The 19,444-nt window shown below is 33.1% G+C and overlaps 2 protein-coding genes and 1 pseudogene across 2 annotated transcripts; 1 reads left to right on the forward strand and 2 right to left on the reverse strand.

Annotated features, from left to right (window-relative positions):
* Window positions 1–730: 730 nt before the first annotated feature.
* On the reverse strand, window positions 731–4,166 carry LOC107460649 (translation initiation factor IF3-4, chloroplastic). Its single transcript, XM_021124579.2, has 8 exons — window positions 4,112–4,166; window positions 3,896–3,955; window positions 3,148–3,200; window positions 2,424–2,479; window positions 2,292–2,325; window positions 1,739–1,811; window positions 1,544–1,636; window positions 731–1,350 (listed from the first exon to the last, which is right to left on the reverse strand). The coding sequence occupies exons 1-8, from the start codon at window positions 4,112–4,114 to the stop codon at window positions 1,207–1,209; spliced, it is 516 nt and encodes a 171-aa protein (XP_020980238.1). The 5' UTR covers window positions 4,115–4,166; the 3' UTR covers window positions 731–1,206.
* Window positions 4,167–4,254: 88 nt separating this feature from the next.
* Window positions 4,255–6,136, forward strand: LOC107460642 (probable ribose-5-phosphate isomerase 3, chloroplastic; annotated as a pseudogene).
* Window positions 6,137–11,363: 5,227 nt separating this feature from the next.
* Window positions 11,364–13,753, reverse strand: LOC107459354 (heat shock 70 kDa protein). The gene has a single exon (XM_016077582.3). It carries the CDS (start codon window positions 13,495–13,497, stop codon window positions 11,539–11,541), a length of 1,959 nt encoding a protein of 652 aa, XP_015933068.1. The 5' UTR covers window positions 13,498–13,753; the 3' UTR covers window positions 11,364–11,538.
* Between the last annotated feature and the right edge of the window lie 5,691 nt (window positions 13,754–19,444).

Raw genomic sequence — 19,444 nt, forward strand, 5'->3', positions numbered from 1 at the left:
TAAAAAACTTAGGCCGAGTTTGAGTAAATAGTTTAATTAAACTCCTTTTGAAAAAATAGTTTAAACAATAAATGCTCATTAAAAATAACTTATAAATAAGTTATTTTGTATTCGGTTTTTTAACTCAGTATTTATTTTAAGAGAAGAGTAATAAAAAAAATTTTATTATAAAAAAAAATTTTTAACTTCTCTATAAACACTAAAATAATTTTTTAGAAAGTTACGATTTAATTTTAAAAATTATACCAAAGACATTAATACTATACATTTTCATAAGGTAAAAAAAAAAAGGTAAGTTATCAACCTCCAAACAGCCCTTACTATGATCACTTATCTTCTTCAATTTTAGCAGATATTTATTGCAAGTCACACTGCCTGTCAATTTTAACATTTTTAACAAAAATTATATGGATATCACGTATAGTGTAAGCCATACATTTGTGGAAGTTTAGAAAAGCTACCCATTATATAAATCGAGCAATGTTTTTAACAAATTAATGGAAAAAACACTAAGTAATTGAATAGTATATATAAGTTTTAAAATAACATACCAAAAAGTATAAAAATAAATGAGACGTAACTGCTTGAAATTGTAATCTCCATTTTACCAAACCATAATGTTCTGTTTAAATTTCCGCATCTAATCTAATATGCAAATAAATGTAAACTTTAATCTCGTGCACCAAACCAAAGAAAGGTTTGGCGTCAATTATTAAATGAAAATAACATGTTGCTATCAGGACAAGGTTCTGATTACTTATACGAGTCAAATATGTAACACGTTAGCAACCTTGGAACGTAAGCACTTCAGAACTACGTTACCTTCAAATCGTTAGGTACGTAGGTTGCATTATCTACATCTCGAAATAGAAACATTACAACTACGACTACAGAAAATATAAGCAGCACCCTGAAACAGCTACTGCAAGATACCATGCTGGCATAGGCATAAATGCCTGAAATTGGCGTTCTGTTCTCTCTGCCAATTTCCCATAATTCCTTATGGTATGATGAAGCTTCCTATGAGTAATCACCAAGTTGACATGCAATGGATTGAATAACATAAGGCTGCTTCTACCATTATGTTCTGGTGAATGTGTCATTGTTGCTCATGATTATACGCTATACAACACATACATATTCTAACCAGGCCAAAAAAATATATGTTGCACACAACTCATTTCACAGTAGACTCGCAGCAGAGTTTCAAACACTAGCAGAGACTTCATCTGCTGCGGATTTGTCTTTTTTCTTTGGTGGATCTTGGGTTTTCTGTAGAGCGGCTTTATTTGGAACCAAAATTATGAAAATGTTCCTATCACGGAAGTTTTTGGCCTCCTCTGCCCCAAGCTGCACATCAACCAGAGATGTGGTTTTGATATAAGATTCAAGTTGGAACAAATATCATGTCTCCATTCAAAGAAATCATCTTTCAAAGAATCTGAAATGAATTCACGAAAATCCAATCTCCAACAAAGATATACTAGGCTTCTAGCATACATTCACACATCAATTGTACGATATAGTGAATCAGCGTCATTACCTCCCCAACATCATTTTGGAAACGTCTAATAAGCTCAATAGCAATATTTCTGAATTCGTTTTCACGACCTTTAAGATTCACGATGACCTTTACCTGAATGAAGTGATCCAAAAGATATGAATAATTTGAATATAATATACTTTCTCTTCTATGTATAATAATAAGGCATGGATAAATAATTCATATATAATATACCTTGTCACCATCTTTCAAGAATTTTCGGGCAGCTTTCAAACGCACAGAATAATCGTGTTCATCAATGTTGTATCTATTAAAATAAAAGACAAAGCTAAGAAAGAAATTAGGAAAAAGGCACAATACCTCATGTAACTAAAAACTAACCCAGCAAATGAAAACCAATCTCTACCACTGGTCTAATTGAGTTTATGTTATCATTAGGATTCAAAAATTAAAACATAGCTTAACCTTTATGATCTAAAATGATATGCCAATCATTTAGGAGTATCTATTTTTAAGGATTAAGATGCACCATATTGTACATATCTTTGGGCATCACAATTATACAAACTCCTCTTCGTGTATCTCATCATAATCAATACAAGTCCAAAAGCATGAAATCATATTGGACAATGAATCAAATAAATCACATGCCAGATCTAATCATGAAAGAGTATAATATAATTTGGAAATCTGAGAAACAAAATCCAGAACATTCTATTGCCAAATATTCCCTTTGAGATAATAAAAGTAAAGAAGGATTATCTAGGCTCCTAGCCTAGGAAATTACCCCATTTTGAGCTCCTTCAAATCCATCCGACTGGCTACATTTAAAAGATCATTTTGTCAGTAATAAATTATTTGCTCCGAGTTCTTACAAAATTCGACGAAAACATCATAGTCCAGCTACTACAATGCTTACCAGCACTTTTCTTCTGCTGATCTCTTTTCTTCTTTTGTTGTTCATATCTATATTTACTGTAAAACAAGGGAGAAACTATTCAAATACTATCCTCAAAGCATAATATAATTCAAGTAGGTAGGTGGAAAAGTAACTTAAGTCCCCTTCCCCACCCCCCTTCCTCTCCCCTTCTCTTCTCTCTCAACAGTCAAAAACACTTCCATGAAACAACTACATATATGTGCCAATTCTCCATTACTGATAGCTCAATCTCATTGTGACTTGTGATGATATCCCCCCGCAAAACAAAAAATAAAAGGAAAAAAAAATAACAACAAAAAATAAATGAATAGATGAAGAGCGAGTCTTAATGAAAAAGTGACCTTTTATAATCGAATGTTCTGACAGTACCAGACAGAAGCACATATCACATTTATACACAAGTTCAATGCGAATTGTATACCTGGCTCCCCCACTACTCCCAAGTCGCCCTTGCCTCAAGAGAAACCAAATTTGTTTATTTGTCTATAAAATGCAGACCCAACTAATGATTATCTGATCTTACGCATAGAAACATGTCATTGACTGCTAAATTTATCAACAGATGTCCGAACATTTAAAATTGACACAGATATGGTCACGTCTTTGAATGACTTCATACATAATAGCCACTAATATTTTGATATGAAAAAAAAAAAATCAAAATAAAGAGCACAGCCTTTCTAAGAACATACGGAGATCATACCTATAATCCATTATGCGAACAACAGGAGGATCTGCATCTGGGGACACTATTACCTGCATAAAATAAGTTTCGCTCACGTCAGAAGTATAACATTTTAACCAACCCCCATTAAAAAATTAAATGGTCCACTGAATCAAATCAAATATTATAAACCAAATTCAAATAGTTCAAACACCTCACTATCACTTCCAGGCTTCCAGCTGCAAACTTGTCTAAGTGAAACATCTTAAATCATTTATCACATTCAAATTAAGACATTGCAAAGATTAGAGGACTGAGACTCAATATCATGTTCATTGGCTCAGAGGCCGGTACTAAAATTTCTATCTCTGTCCCCAAAATTTTAATATTTCAATACCTCCAAAATGTAGAGACATAGGGGACTGAAATTTTTAGAGACGGAGACCGAAACTTTAATAACATTTTATACATAAAATATTCTCATTTTAATTAATTAATTTCAATCCCTTTGTACAAATTAAATTAAAATTTCATTATTGTTTCAATTTCTATCTCCCACTTTATACCAAACAGAATACTGAGATTTACTGAGATCTATTGAGGTTTATTTCTCTCTGTTTCATTATTGTTTATTTCCCTCTACCAAATGCTACCTTAGTTGACATTAAATTCAATTGATAGGACAAAGTGCATTCAAGTATTTCAGTTAAGAAAAATCAACAGCAAACTTTTTCACCCAACCAATCCCTAAACAAATAAATAACGAATAAAGGGAAAGGCTTCACACCAAGTCAAGTTCAGCATCTTCAGCCATTTGAAGGGCCTGACTGGTAGACACTACTCCTACCTACAAAAACAAAAACATCTTCAAATGCCAGATTAATCACTACTCAAGCGTCGCTTTCTTCTCAAAGCACTTTACAAGCCAAAGTAGCCAATTAACTACTATAGAGATAATTTGAGTAAACGGAATTCAAATCCTAAATGCAACGAGAGAACTAACCATATTCTGGCTCTGGTCAATAAGCCTCACGGAATTCGAACTATTTCCAAAAAAAAAGAAACGAATTTGAGGGAGTTGGGATTGGAGATAGGAAGACCGAAGAGCTTGGAATCAGAAAAAGAGAGAAGAGGAGAGGGTCGAGTATGGAGGTGGTGGAAGGGGAAGGCGGTGCTGGTGGTTATACCAGCCATGGTGGTGCTCCTCTTCGTTCACTGCTCCACACTGATGAAGATTTTGAGACAAAGGTCAAGTGTGAATTCAGCTGAAACAAAACTTCAAGTTTGGCGCATCATTTCGTTTGGGGTCCTCTCTCACTCACTCTACTCTCTCTCTCTCTCTCTCTCTCTCTTATCCACAATTTTTGCTCCAGTATCGTTCTCTTAAACTGGGCTTCGTAAATCCCCTTACTTTGGGCTCATAATTGCTTCATGGGCTGAACCTATTCCCTCCGCCCTATATCACTTCTGGGTATACTTTCAAGCATGTATTCGTTCCAAATATATAACTCTATCCATCTAATTACATAATACTACATTAATAACAATAATTATTTTTTATATTGATCGCGTGAATAATTATCTAAAATAACGAACTTAATTAGATAAAACACTTTACGCATCAAAATTAAATTCTTCATCGTATAATTAATTATAAAAAAATTATAAGAAGACAACACTACAACGTAAATAACAAATTAAAAAAAATGTTAAATTAATTTTAAAAATCATATTTTTAATTTATTAGGAGTAATCAGATTTTTTAATCTGAATAATTATTAGGATTAGGGAACCTAATTTTTTCTAAACACACATTCACACTACATTCTGTTCTCTCTCATTGTACTGATGCATCTCATCCCCGCCTCCATAGGTCGTCGCTGCCGTCGGAAAGAGCTCTTATGCGATATGCGCGTTGAAAAAAACATCTAGTATAGTAAAAAATGAAACACCCCAATTATATAGATAAAAAATTTTATATTCGATATAAAAAAAACATCCAATGTACATAAAAAGAATCATCTAGTATCTTATATAAAACTCTAACTATATACTAACTTAGTATGTACTAATAGAGTGAACGAAGACTAACGGTGGAGACTTGGCCAGAGATGCGGCGTCAAACAATGGCGGAACGAAGATTCTGGTGCGGCAAGGTAGACAAAAAGGCGAGCACCTTGCAGGCTTCAAAAGCGAATGAGCATTTTTATGGTTATTGTCTTGTTGAGTCTAAGAGTATTATTCACATTATTCATATCTCCATTTAAAGAACTTTTTATTATATTATTTAGAAAAGTATAGGAAACCAAATGTGTAATCAACCAAGAATTGAACAACTCAATTAATTATAATTATTAATAATTAATTTTAAATTTTTTAAATTCAAAATTTAAATAATTAGAAACTGATTAAGTAAACCTAACCAAAAACTATAAAAATCTTCTCCATCTCTTCCATATTAACCTGCGCACTCCAACAACAACACAGAGAGATTCTCTCCCTCACCGTCAAGCCCTCTCCACCCCTTCCCTGACGCAAGACGACCTCAAGAAGTTTGCCACCGACAAAGCTGTCGAGTACATCAAGTCCGACATGGTCCTCGCCCTTGGCACCGGCTCCACCGCCACTTTGTCGTTGCCAAGTCCGGTCATCTCCTCTCCACCGGTCAACTTTCCAACATCATCGGCGTCCCTACCTTCAAGCGCACTAAGGAACATGCACTTTCTCTCGAAATTTCGCTCTCTGTCCTCGACAACAATTTCCGCCTCGATCTCGTCATCGACGGCGCCGATGAGGTGGACCCGACCTCAACCTTGTAAAAGACCGCGGTAGCACTTTTCCTTGCTGGAGGCCACCTTCAACAAGTTCATTGTGGTGGTTGATGAAACAAAACTCGTGTCAGGACTCGAAAGAGTGACCTTGCGATGCCGATGGAGGTGGTGCAGTTTTGCGAAAAGTACAGGAGTTGTTCAAAGAAGAAGGAATGGTGGAGCATGGGCTATTTTTAAACAATTGTAAAAATATATAAAAAAAAACATCTATTTAACATAAAAAAATCCTAATATTTAACAAAAGAAATGTCCAGCTATAGAAATTAAGAAAAAAACATATAATTCTTAAAAAAAATAGAAATATCACATCTGTAATACAAAAAATTCGAAAAATACATTAAAAAATATCTATTTAATATGAAAAAGAGGCAACGGATTCCTTACTTCTACTTTTGTGTACGAGTATCATTAACCATAGTAAAAATATTTACAAATAGAACCCCATTTTTTTGTTTTTGAAAGAACTAAAAATAAGACATTTACCCCTTCATTTTTTAGTTTTTCAAAATTTCTCCTTCCTTTTTAACCATTCTTTCGAAGAAGAGAGTCTCTGCTAGGGATCCTCCTACATTCAGCATCATCACAATTGGCTCTGACAGAAATATTTTCTTTGATGTCCTCATATTAGCTACTACCCTCGCGCTGCACTATATTTAATCTAATTTGTTCTTGGTCATAAGATTATTAAAAAGGACATTAATAATCCGAAAAGATCAATATATATATGACCATTGAACTGGTTCACTCTGAGAATTCCTAATGGTTATAATTATGCATATTTGTCAATAAGATATTCTCAAGATGAACATAGTAATAGAGTTTCCTTTGACCTGCGACTATCATAGTAATTAACAACGTATTTATTATACTTTAATTCCGGACACCTAATATCTTAGGGTGCTAGTTGAATGGATATTGGGTATGATTTAAATACTTGTTGAATTAATGATTAGTCAATAAGAAATCCGTCAACTCTCAATAAAGAGTTTGAGCTCTATGATTATAATGACTGAGATGAATAAAACATTGGCCAAGGAGATTGAATGAATGAAGAAATGAGTTTCTTAAGTTATTCATACTATTATCATACTAAATAGAATAACATTATATAAGAAATTTATTTCTTTATTCATTCAATCCCCTTTGCCAATGTTTTATTCATTTCAGTTATTATAATCATAGAGCTCAAACTCTTTACCGAGAGTTGACGGATTCCTTATTGACTAATCATTAATTCTACAAGTATTTAAATCATATCCAATATCCATTCAACTAGCACCCTAAGGTATTAGGTGTCCGGAATCAAAGTATAATAAATACGTTGTTAATTACTATGATAGTTGCAGGTCAAAGAAAACTCTATTACTATATTCATCTTGAGAATATCTTATTGACAAATATGCGGTAATTATAACCATTAGAAATTCTCAGAATGAGCTAGTTCAATGGTCATATCCATGTATGCACCATCTATATATATAATTTAATAAATGAGATATATTAATCTTCATCCAATGAAGACCATTATATATATATTGATCTTTCCGGATTATTAATATCATTTTCAATAATCCTATGACCAAGAACAATTTAGATTAAATTATAAAAGATTTATCTCTCAATATTATGATCACTATCGCAATAATAAATCTCTAAATTTAATCAAGGATCTTATTATATTAACATTTTAATATAATAATAATAATAACAAATTATTTGACACGTGATTGATTGGATTGTGGTCATACTACTTATTTCCAACAATTTTTCACTTGTACGAGGGCCAATCATGATAGATTGGATCTTGGGCATACTACTATCACAATAATCTTCCACTTGCACTAGAGCCAATCAATCATGTGTATAATTTTTTAATGCACATTTGTGTTTATCAAAACTCTTTTGACCTTAAACACCTTAACTTTTGAGCATGTTTGCTTGACCTTTTGTAAAATACACTTAGTGCATAATAAATATCACATTTTCTTAAAACATGAAATCTCTCACTACAATAGTGTATAATTTTATTTTAAAGACAATCCTTATTGAACATGATTATAAAAAGTCTAAGTAACCATTAGATCTATCTTTATATAATTGTATCATTATACAAATAGGCTACTTTTTTCAAAAAATTATTTTGACGATCAAACATTTTATACTTTTAAGAGAAAGTATATCCTCTGTTTGTTCACCGTATCTTCCTTTAGGAGGAATTTCTTTTCTAAAAAGAATTTAACTCCTTATCACAGACACTTTGTCATAAGAGGAGTGATAAAAATAATCTCATTATTTTTTTAGGATAACCAATAAATCTCATTTATCGAACCTAATATCAATTTTATTGTTGTGCAATCTCTTAATACATAAAAGACATTTTCAAACTCTAATGTTCTTGAGTTTCAGTTTATGCCTTTTCCATATCTCATATGGATAAAAAATTAATTTAGTGAGAAATTTGTTAATTTAGTAACATTTCTAAAACGTAGTCCAAATATTTAACAAACAGTGATCCTCAGCTAAATCAAATTCCATGTTTCTTTAAACATGATGGAGTACATAAAATACTAATATTTGTGCGTTGAGAGAATCTTATTCTCTATTCAATAGAATATCAATTAGATGTTAGAAATTTTACTTTAAGCTCTTATAATAAAAATACTCAATATCTTTATTATTGGTCAAACAAACCCTTAAGAACAAGTTTGATACGCATTCTCAATACTTATATTGAACTTTTTCAAAAAGACCACAAACCTTAATCATATTAGGGCCAATTATAAATTGTTTGTGACAAAATAAATCTCTAAAATTGCTTGTAAGAACAATTCTTGCTAAAACCATTTGGCTAATGGCATTCCAACTTCTAAAGTTGTTTAATTCAAATTATATTGCCCAATACTCCCACTAGTTTAAATAAAATATTTGATAGTCATACTATCTTATTTGGGACACCATACATCTTTTCAAGATGTTCAATAATAAATAATGGGTATATTGCCTTTAAAATTAGAACTCTTGATTGTCAAAACAACCTATATTATAGTAAAATAATATTTTAGATACTTCACAAGTATTGACTATTACATCACCAATTTTATTGGACAATATTATTTTAATAGGATTATCATGTCCATGAAATCCTTTTATACATAAGAACAATTCTCAATGTATAGCCAATTTATTACTTTCAAGTATGCCACACGAAAGATGGACATATTTAAAAATTTAAAATATAAAAGTAAATCAAGAAATCTATATTTCTAGCAAAATTATTTAGAATCGTGGATGAGTACCTTGATTGTCAAATTTTTACTCATACCTATTCTAAATAAATATGATTAAATTGTATCATATACAATTATAACCTCAAATAATTATCTGGTTGTCAGACAATTATTTAACTGAATTATATTTTATATCCCTAGGTTGTCTAGGTTCAAGTATAAAATTAACTCTCCTTATACATCATTATATGCATAAATAAATTCTATCTTTGAGTACAAATTTTCTGGTTGTCAGGTTGCTCCTTGTAAACAAGAGATAAATTTATTTGTTTGACAATCTCCTAACTTTTAGGATTTATCTCTATTGTTAGAGAATTTTTCATCAGTACTCATAGATTAAATTTTTTACTCCCAGGTTGTTTAGGAAAAATATAAAATTAAATCCCTAATACATCAAATGTATATACTGATTGTTATCTTGAAAATAAAATTTTTGGTTGTTAGGTTGCTCTTTATAATCAAGAACATTAGAAAAACTAATTTCTAAAATTATAGTGTTCAAAACATATCAATCAAATCAAAATTTGATTTTTCATGTACTAACGTTTAGCCTTAAAAAATTATCAAATCAAATTTGACCTTTATATATACACTTATATATATAAGAAACAAAATAAAAGATATTTTGCATCTTATTCTTTTTATTGTGATCAAAATCACAATAAATTTTAATATATAAATAAAATCAAACAAAATATTTTATTATAAATATAACTTTTATATTAAAAGAATGATAATTTAATCACAAATAAATAATTAAAATAAATTAACTATTAATTTATTAAAAAACTATTTCAATGGAAATAATACATCACATGCTTAAAAATAATTTGAATTAATTCTATTAATTCACAAATTTTAAGAAAATAAGAATAAAAATTCAAACACAAAAAATCAAAATTCTAATACCACTAAAGAATTATCATGTGTTGATACTTGATACTACTTATTTTCAACATGGGTCTGCTCTTGAAAAAAGGGAAGAAGGTGAATACAGAAATGGCAAGCCTATGAGAAATAAACAAATTAAAATGTGATGAGCGAATCTTAAAAATAATAAATCAAATTTTGAATCATGAAGCTAAAAAATGAACAAATTTTGTGATTGTCACAATTTTTTGGGTTAGTGGAGTAGTAATATTTTTATAAGAAAAAAAATGTCACCCTTGGTGGATTGCTCACCGCAGATATTTCTGGCAGGCCATGCTACGTCACTCAGATGTGCGAATTGAAAAGTGGAGTGACAACAAGTTTGAAAATGTCGTTGACAAAAATGAAATCTAAGTTGAGATAGACAATGAGACAGAAGCAAGATGAGAGAAGGTTGGCGAAGTAGTTCCGATCGAAATTGAAGCGTCAGTCGGAGGATAACGGATTGAGGTGGAGATGAAGCTAGTAGGCGAGAAAGAGTAAAAAAGGAAAGGATGGTATCTAAATAAATTTTTAGAATTTGACTAAAATTAATTTTATTTTAGAGAGTAATAAATTATTTTATAGATGAAATAAAAAATAAATATAAAAAAATTATTTAAAAATAAAAAATCACACTTTATTCTCTAAAATAAAATTCAAATTTTAGAAAATCTAAATTCAAATTTTTGATATTACAAATTCACCCATACATTTTTTGTTATTTCAAAAAATATCCTAGAGCTTCAAAGTCCTTTATATACTTTCCTCACGGAAGAAACAAAGCCAGAGGCAACACTATAGGCGCCTCCATCTGTATCGGGAAATTTTTTGCTCAAGCTTCTCGATCCAGGAAGGAACTGCTCGCTACTACTACATACGATGCACTAACCTCTTCCATACATATCAACTTATTTTTTACTTCAAAATTCAATCCATTAAAAAATTGACAAAAATTGGGTCTTAAGTTGGTAAAAATTAGCTAGACCCTAGTTGGTTCCTGACAAATTAACAGTTTATTGTTCTGAGAATCTTTTCGTTCTCCAGTTTGCAAGTAACATTGATTATAATTTCATTTACAAATTGTAATTCGATCCTTAATCCTCGTTTCATGCTTACATGTTAAATCATCAAAATTCAGCAAAAATCTTCGCTGAAAGTATTTTGAGTTCTCAACGAATTTAATTTTTGTAGCAGAGATCTTGTTTATCTAGCTCCATATCAGAAAAGAAAAGAAAAAAAAATTATTTTTCATTATTTATCAAACACATCACTGTTACACTACTAGATGCGAAACTTTAACCGAAAAAAAGGGAAGAAAAAACAACTGAATAACGAGCTTTGAACATAACCGCTATGAGTTCTTAATCATATAACAAAGATAAAGTCAAGATGCTTCTTGTTTAGTCAACTTCTTCAATCTTGGGTCCAGCACCAGAATCAGATGAACCACCAGCAGGCATGTCATGAGCACCACCCATTGGAGCATCTTCACCACCACCAGCACCACCCTGATACAACTTAGCAATGATGGGGTTACATATTCCTTCCAACTCCTTCTGCTTGTCCTCAAACTCATCCACCTCCGCCATCTGGTTCCCTTCCAACCATTCAATAGCATCCTCCACCGCCTTCTCAATCTTCCCCTTATCATCAGCACTCAACTTCCCAGCAATCTTCTCGTCCCTTATCGTGTTCCTCATGTTGTAAGCGTAGTTCTCCAGAGAGTTCTTCGCCTCCACCTTCTTCTTCACTTCCTCATCCTCTGCCCTATACCTCTCTGCATCCTTAACCATCTTCTCTATCTCATCCTTGCTCAACCTTCCTTTATCGTTCGTGATCGTTATCTTGTTCTTCACCCCTGCCGTCTTATCCTCAGCTGAAACATTCAAGATCCCATTCGCATCGATATCAAAACACACATTGATCTGCGGAACTCCTCTCGGCGCCGGAGGGATTCCGGTCAGCTCGAATTTCCCGAGAAGATTGTTATCCTTTGTTCTCGCTCGTTCTCCTTCGTACACTTGGATTAGAACACCAGGCTGATTATCAGAGTATGTTGAGAAAATCTGCTCCTTCTTCGTTGGAATAGTCGTGTTCCTCGGAATCAAAACCGTCATGACTCCGCCGGCGGTTTCAAGTCCAAGACTGAGCGGCGTGACATCGAGAAGCAGCAAGTCCTGAACCTTCTCGTCACCTTCACCGCTCAGAATTGCGGCTTGAACCGCAGCACCATAAGCAACAGCTTCATCAGGGTTGATACTCTTGCAAAGCTCTTTACCATTGAAGAAATCTTGAAGAAGCTGCTGAACTTTTGGAATCCTTGTAGATCCTCCAACAAGAACAACTTCATGAACCTGACTCTTATCGATCTTCGCATCACGAAGACACTTCTCCACCGGCTCCATGCACTTCCTGAACAGATCCATGTTCAATTCCTCAAACCTCGCTCTCGTGATCGTTGCATAGAAATCAATCCCTTCGTACAGAGAATCGATTTCAATCGTCGTCTGCGCAGTTGAAGAGAGCGTTCTCTTAGCTCTCTCACACGCAGTTCTCAACCTCCTCAAAGCCCTAGGGTTGCCGCTAATATCCTTCTTGTTCTTTCTTTTGAACTCCGCAACAAAATGATTCACCATTCTGTTATCAAAATCTTCGCCACCAAGATGAGTATCTCCGGCAGTGGCTTTCACTTCGAAGATCCCTTCTTCGATTGTCAAGAGCGAAACATCGAAGGTTCCGCCACCGAGATCGAAGATGAGAACGTTCTGCTCGCCTTTTCTAGAAGCTTTCTTGTCCAAACCGTAAGCGATAGCAGCAGCGGTTGGCTCGTTGATGATCCGCAAAACATTCAATCCCGAAATTGCCCCTGCATCCTTCGTGGCCTGCCTCTGAGAGTCGTTGAAATAAGCAGGGACGGTTATAACCGCGTTCTTGATCGGATGGCCAAGAAACGCTTCCGCAACTTCCCTCATCTTGATCAGAACCATGGAAGATATCTCCTCCGCCGCGAAAGTTTTCTCTTCTCCTTTGTACGTCACGACGATCATTGGCTTGTCACCGGCACCAGCAATGACCTTAAACGGCCACAGCTTCATGTCGTTTTGTACGGACGCGTCGGAGAATCTGCGACCGATTAAGCGCTTTGCGTCGAAGACGGTGTTCTTAGGGTTCATGGCGACTTGATTCTTGGCAGCGTCGCCGATGAGACGCTCGGTGTCTGTGAAGGCAACGTATGAAGGGGTGGTTCTGTTGCCTTGGTCGTTGGGGATGATCTCAACGCGGTCGTTTTGCCACACCCCCACGCAGCTGTAGGTTGTGCCTAGGTCTATGCCTATGGCTTTTCCTTCCTTTGTAGCCATGTTCAACTATCAAGTATCAAGTATAAACCTCAACTTCAAATTCAAGGGGAAAAAATAGAGCTGTCAGAAACAATGAAGCAAGTTTTTGGTTGCAGACTAGTTTTTATTTTTATTAACAGTAACGAGGGAGAAGGGGGGGAGGTGGTTTTTATAATAGGAGTTTGAGAAAGAAATTCGAGAAAGTACGAGGTTATGAAATGGAAATATCAGAGGTGGCTAGAGGGTTCTCGAGCGTTTGATGGGGTTCCAGAATATTGCAGTCGGTGGAAAGGTGGGTATTTTTTTTGATGGGTTCTCGTTGACGTGGAAATGTGAATATTATTAAGTACGAGCCACCCGCATAAAATGACTATTAAAATAAAAAAAAATACATTTTTTAATAATTAAAATTTAATTTATATAATCGATTAAACTGTGTTATTTTTATTAAAATTAGACCAACCAAACTGATTTGACCGAAAAATCGATAAATCAAATCTTAAATCGATCTATTTTAATTTTTTATAGAAAATTGCTATAATACCCCTATAAAAAATGACTAAAAATATTTCTATTATATATTTTAAAAATTCTAAATCCTAATCTTTCTCTTCTCTTTATGCTATCATTGAATTAGAATTTAGAATTTTCAAAATTAATATATATAATAAGAATATTTTAGTCATTTTTTATAATAAGAGTATTATAGTCATTTTTTATAAAAAAAAGAATATTAATTTAGATTGGTTCAAGATTTGATTTATCGATTTTCAGTCAAATTGATTTGTTTGGTCTAATTTTAACAAAAATAATATAGTTTAATCAATTATTTAATAAAATTTATTTATTAAAAATAATTTAATATTAATATTAATTAAATTATGATAAAAATACTAAAAATTAATGACGTGGAATTTAGGGTACGTGCCAATATTGTTGTTTACAAATGGCAAAGGACCTAGTGTTAATTTGGTAATTTACGGGGACAGATAAATATATATACCAAAAGTCCAAAGAGACTAGTAAGTGCATATGCATATGATGATGATGTGGGAAGTGAGGTGTATGAGGGCGAAGTGAAGAGTAGTGTTGCGAAGGAAGGTGATTTGAATGAACCACGTGGGGAGGATAAAGTGTTGCGATAGGGTGTACGTGGATGTACCTGATAGTGTTTCTGAAACACTTGTTCAAAGAGAGGACTATGGATGAAGAAGATGGTGAAACAAGGAATCAGTAGCAACTTTGGCCTACATTGCGGAAATAAAAAATGTTAGTTTGAAAAATGCTATGTCTATATTAAAAACCAGTCACTAATTATATATTATAAAAGAGAAGATATATGGTACGTTACTTTGAAAAACAATAAATCAATAGCAACTTTGGCATACCGCATACACATATATAATTTCTATATTTTTAACGTATATTTTATTTTAAATACATGTTGTATATAAATTACTGATTTAATGTTAATTTTAATATATATTTTATATAAATAATTGATTTTTTATATATAATACATTTCTTATATTACTTTTGAATATCTTTTTTATATTATAGAAAAGATCAAGATAAAAACTATTTTTTAAAAAAATCATTTATTTTAATGATTCTAATATTACTAATATCTTTTCAAATATATAAAAATATAATCCACCAATATATATATAAAACATTTATTACTCGATCAACTTTTAGAATATTGCAGAAAAATCACTGTAGAATAGGCTGTGGGACCTCAAATATCCACCAAAATAACATTTTTTTTAAAGGCCTTTCATGAATAACTTCTCGCCCAATGAAGACTCCACAGCAGATGATTGCATTTGTTGATGTATTCTAGAGGTGTGACAAATTGGAGAAAATAATTATTCACTGCCTAATTGAATCTCCGTTAGCAAAAGAGGGTTGGAGAAAGGTTGAATTAGAAGCTTGCGTTGTCCCGGCCCTGATGGAACCGATGATTTCTGGAGAAGATTGATGAAATTCATAAGGGGATTGAAACTAAAACTAAAATATTAAGATTTATTATCGTGTTTGGTGGTTAAAGATGGAAGTAAAATTTTAGTTTTTGTTTTTAAAATTTTAATTTAGTTTTTTAGTATTTTTAAAATTTAAAAATATGAATATTTTAGACATGACTATAATTTTAATAATATTTTTATTATAAGTATCTTTATTTAATTTTTTAATTTTTTATTTTATTTTTTTATTTTTATATTTATTTTAAATTAAACATAATAATGAGATATAATTCAATTTAATATATTTATTTCAGTCTTATTCTCTCCTCCAAATACAATTTTAGAGATGTCTCAATTAAAAGAGAAGCATAATTTTAAAAGCCATCTTTCTAAGAAAGATTTGGATTCCACGCAACCAAAAAGTATTCGAAAATAAAGACTCTACAGTTGAAGTGATAGCTGCAATAATAGATGTACTGTTCGTTATTTTAAAAGAGAAGTGTTACACATACAGGTCATTTTATTTTACAAGTCATATAAGTTGGGTCAAACTCAACAAAAAATACATTCATCCATACGAGCGTGTCAATACGGGTGCTACTCAATGGTTTCCATAGTGCGCTCCGCGATCCTCCTCCTCCTCCTCTTCCTTCTTCTTCTTTTTCTTCTTTGCATTTCTCCTTTTTCTTTACATGTTTCATCTTCAACGTCGTTTTTTTACTATTGTTGTTGTTACTGCATTTTTTTTCTCATTCTCTTTCTATTGATTTTGTAACATTATGCATTTTTTTATTTTTTTCTCTCAAGAAGAATTATGAGAATATGAAATAAGAAGATGAAGAAGAAGAAGCAACAAAAGATGGGAAGAAGGAAGAGGAAGAATTTTGAATTATGCAAAACTTATCAGAATAAAAATACACCCAAAAATTTAAAATTAAAAATAAATAATAATTAATTAATTTAATTATCATTTAAATTTAATTATAAAAATATCTCTATTATACACATTGTATACTAATTACATTGACTTTCTATATTTTTTCTTATATTATAAAGAGATATGCTAACTTGATAAACAATGAAGCAATAGCAACTTTGGCAGAGTTTTTTAATTTTGATATGAACCCATCGATGGAGTATAGCAGCGATATGGGAATTATTGGTGTTTCACGGATTTGTGACGGCTGGGTAGCAGAAATCGGTGGCACCGACGGGTAGGAAGGAAATCGGAGGTACCAATTTCAGGGCGGGTGGGTGCACAAATCGAAGGCACCAATTTGTGTTCCTTGGCCATGCGTCACGCATGCAGTTGCCTCCCTTGGTTGCCCGTGACTCCCTTGGTACAAAAGACTCATGTTCTCCCTCATCTGTATCCCTATCACTCTCTTTCACTCTCTTTCACTCTCGTCTCCCTCTCTTCAACACCCTCAACCCCACCATTTTCTTGCTACACACCATTGTTGGACCACAATAAATTTTAAACAGAATTCAAAGAAAATGCCAAGAAGATCAAAAATTAAAGAAGTAAATTAACTAGAGCTTCGTATTGTTAATTATCTTGGAGATCCAAATTATGTAAATTTTTATTTTTTAATAATCTGATTTAATAATAATAATAGTGATAAATATTAAATTTAATTTGCAATATATATTGTAATGGCATTAAGTAGAGATTAATTAACTCATATATGTGTGTATGAATTTATTATTAGGTGGTTAGAAATAGAAATTAAAATGAAAATTAATCATGTATGTATGTATGTATGTATATATGTATGTATGTATGTATGTATGTATGGTATGATATGGTATGGTATGGTAAGCTGTATAATAATAATTAGTTTTTTTTATAGTTAATGAACTAATGAAATGAGATCCTCTACATGCTCCCTTAGAAATAATAATAATAATAATAATAATAATAATAATAATAATAATAATAAAATTAGTATGCTGTTTTATGAATAATAATAATAACAATAATAAAATTAGTATGCTGTTTTACGAATAAATAGTTTATCAGTCGTGAAATTATTCTGGTTAGTTAGTTAAGGTTAAATAATTTTTGTTATAAGGTAATAAATATGATTGAAATATTTTTGTATAATAGATTTACTGCGTATGTGTGAAATGCAATTATGCTGGAATTAGTTATAATGGACATGTAACGATAATTGGGTTTTTGAGAATATAGTTATATTATACGGGGACTTATAGTGGAAATGTGATATTGTAAGGTTCACGGATGTTGCTGTATGATCATTTAAAGCCGCTGGATTCATACAACCAAATTGTTGAGTCACACTTACGCAAGACTGAATTTTATTATGTTTCTCAAGTTGGATTTATTCCATGTTAGTCAGCAATGATTAATGCTCTGATTGAGAGATGGCGGCCTGAAACTCACACGTTTCACTTTCTAGTTGGTGAGTGTGCCGTGACCTTGGAGGATGTGGCGATAATTCTCGGTCTGCCGACAAATGGTCTTCCGGTAACAGGACCGACCATGAGTAGTTTTGAGGCATTGAAAGCCGAGTGCTTGCACCAACTTGGAGTTGCACCGAGGAAGACGGACTGTAGAGGGAGCTTTATAAAATTAACATGGTTTAGGGGTTTGAGAGATCGTATAGTGTTGAATGATGTTGTGCATATTCAGATGTATGTAAAGTGTCACATAATGTTGTTATTTGGGACAGTTCTGTTTGGAGATAAGTCAAGTTCAGCTGTTCATTGGAAATTTTTACCTTTGCTCCGTAATTTTTGTCAGATCATACAGTTTAGTTGGGGTTCGGCATGCCTGGCACACTTGTATAGATCATTGTGTAGGGCAACTCGTGTCGACTGCAAGGAGTTGGACGGTCCATTAGCACTCTTACTCACTTGGGCTTGGATCCGGCTACCATTTCTAGCGCCTATTCCCAGCAATCCCCGAGTGTTTCCAATTGCAAACAGGTAAGTTTGATTAAAGAATGCATTGAAAGAAATGATAGAAATTGTTTTATGTTTTTCACAAGATTAGTTAACTAATGGATTGTCCGATGGCACGTGGCGTAGCTGGGACCGTGAAAACTATGCCTACCGATATAATTTTCTTGCGCACTACCGGAGGTTGTTGGACGATCTACAAAAAGAACATGTATGTTGTAAAATCTGGAGTGAATTAATTGTAAAATCTACCGTGAAAACTATGCCTACCGATATACTTGTTTAGTGAATTAATTGTTGTGTAATCATCTGACTGGTTCGATGTGTCCAGTTGGTTTGGCAGGCTTATGGCATTGGAAACATCGACCCAGACGTGATTCCTTTAGACATCCATCATAATTCGGTTATCTGGAGTGCCACAGTGCCACTTATATCTTTTGAATGCATCGAGTGGCATGCATCTGATAGAGTCAGGAGGCAATTTGGATTGACACAGGGTGTTCCTAATCAACCAGAGAATCTAGGTGCATCACACGGCAAAGTTCTAACTAGGCCTAAGAATCAAGATTGGGCCAATACCCACTCTTCTTGGGTGATGCAGTGGACCAATCGGTATAGTCACACTCTCTCTGATGACTTGGTGCATTTACATTATCCATTGAAAATTTACATGCATTGGTACCGAGGAGCATTTGGTGACCACTTGCAATTGTTGAACCTTGTATTCGAAGAGAATCCAGAAGGTCCTCCACCACCACCGGCACCGGAACCGGAACCGGCTCCGGTACCTCCACCACTACCGCCAGCAAAACCGCCACACCAGGGGGTTGAGTATTTTGTACCATATGTTCCTGAGACGCATCCGTGTGATTATTTTTTAGCGTCAGTTCCAGTACAGCAACAGTATTTGGGTGGTCCACAATTTGAGTATCGAGAGCAAACTTCATTCAGTCATCTTCTTGGTTTCATGGCATCGGGATCGCAACACTCACATTCAGGTAATTATGTTGACATTCCCACCGACCATCAAGCACATTCTGGTGGGATAATCATATACCCGATAGTCTACACCTCTCCGG

This window comes from Arachis duranensis, chromosome 1 (assembly GCF_000817695.3).
Source record: "Arachis duranensis cultivar V14167 chromosome 1, aradu.V14167.gnm2.J7QH, whole genome shotgun sequence".
Lineage (NCBI taxonomy): Eukaryota > Viridiplantae > Streptophyta > Magnoliopsida > Fabales > Fabaceae > Arachis > Arachis duranensis.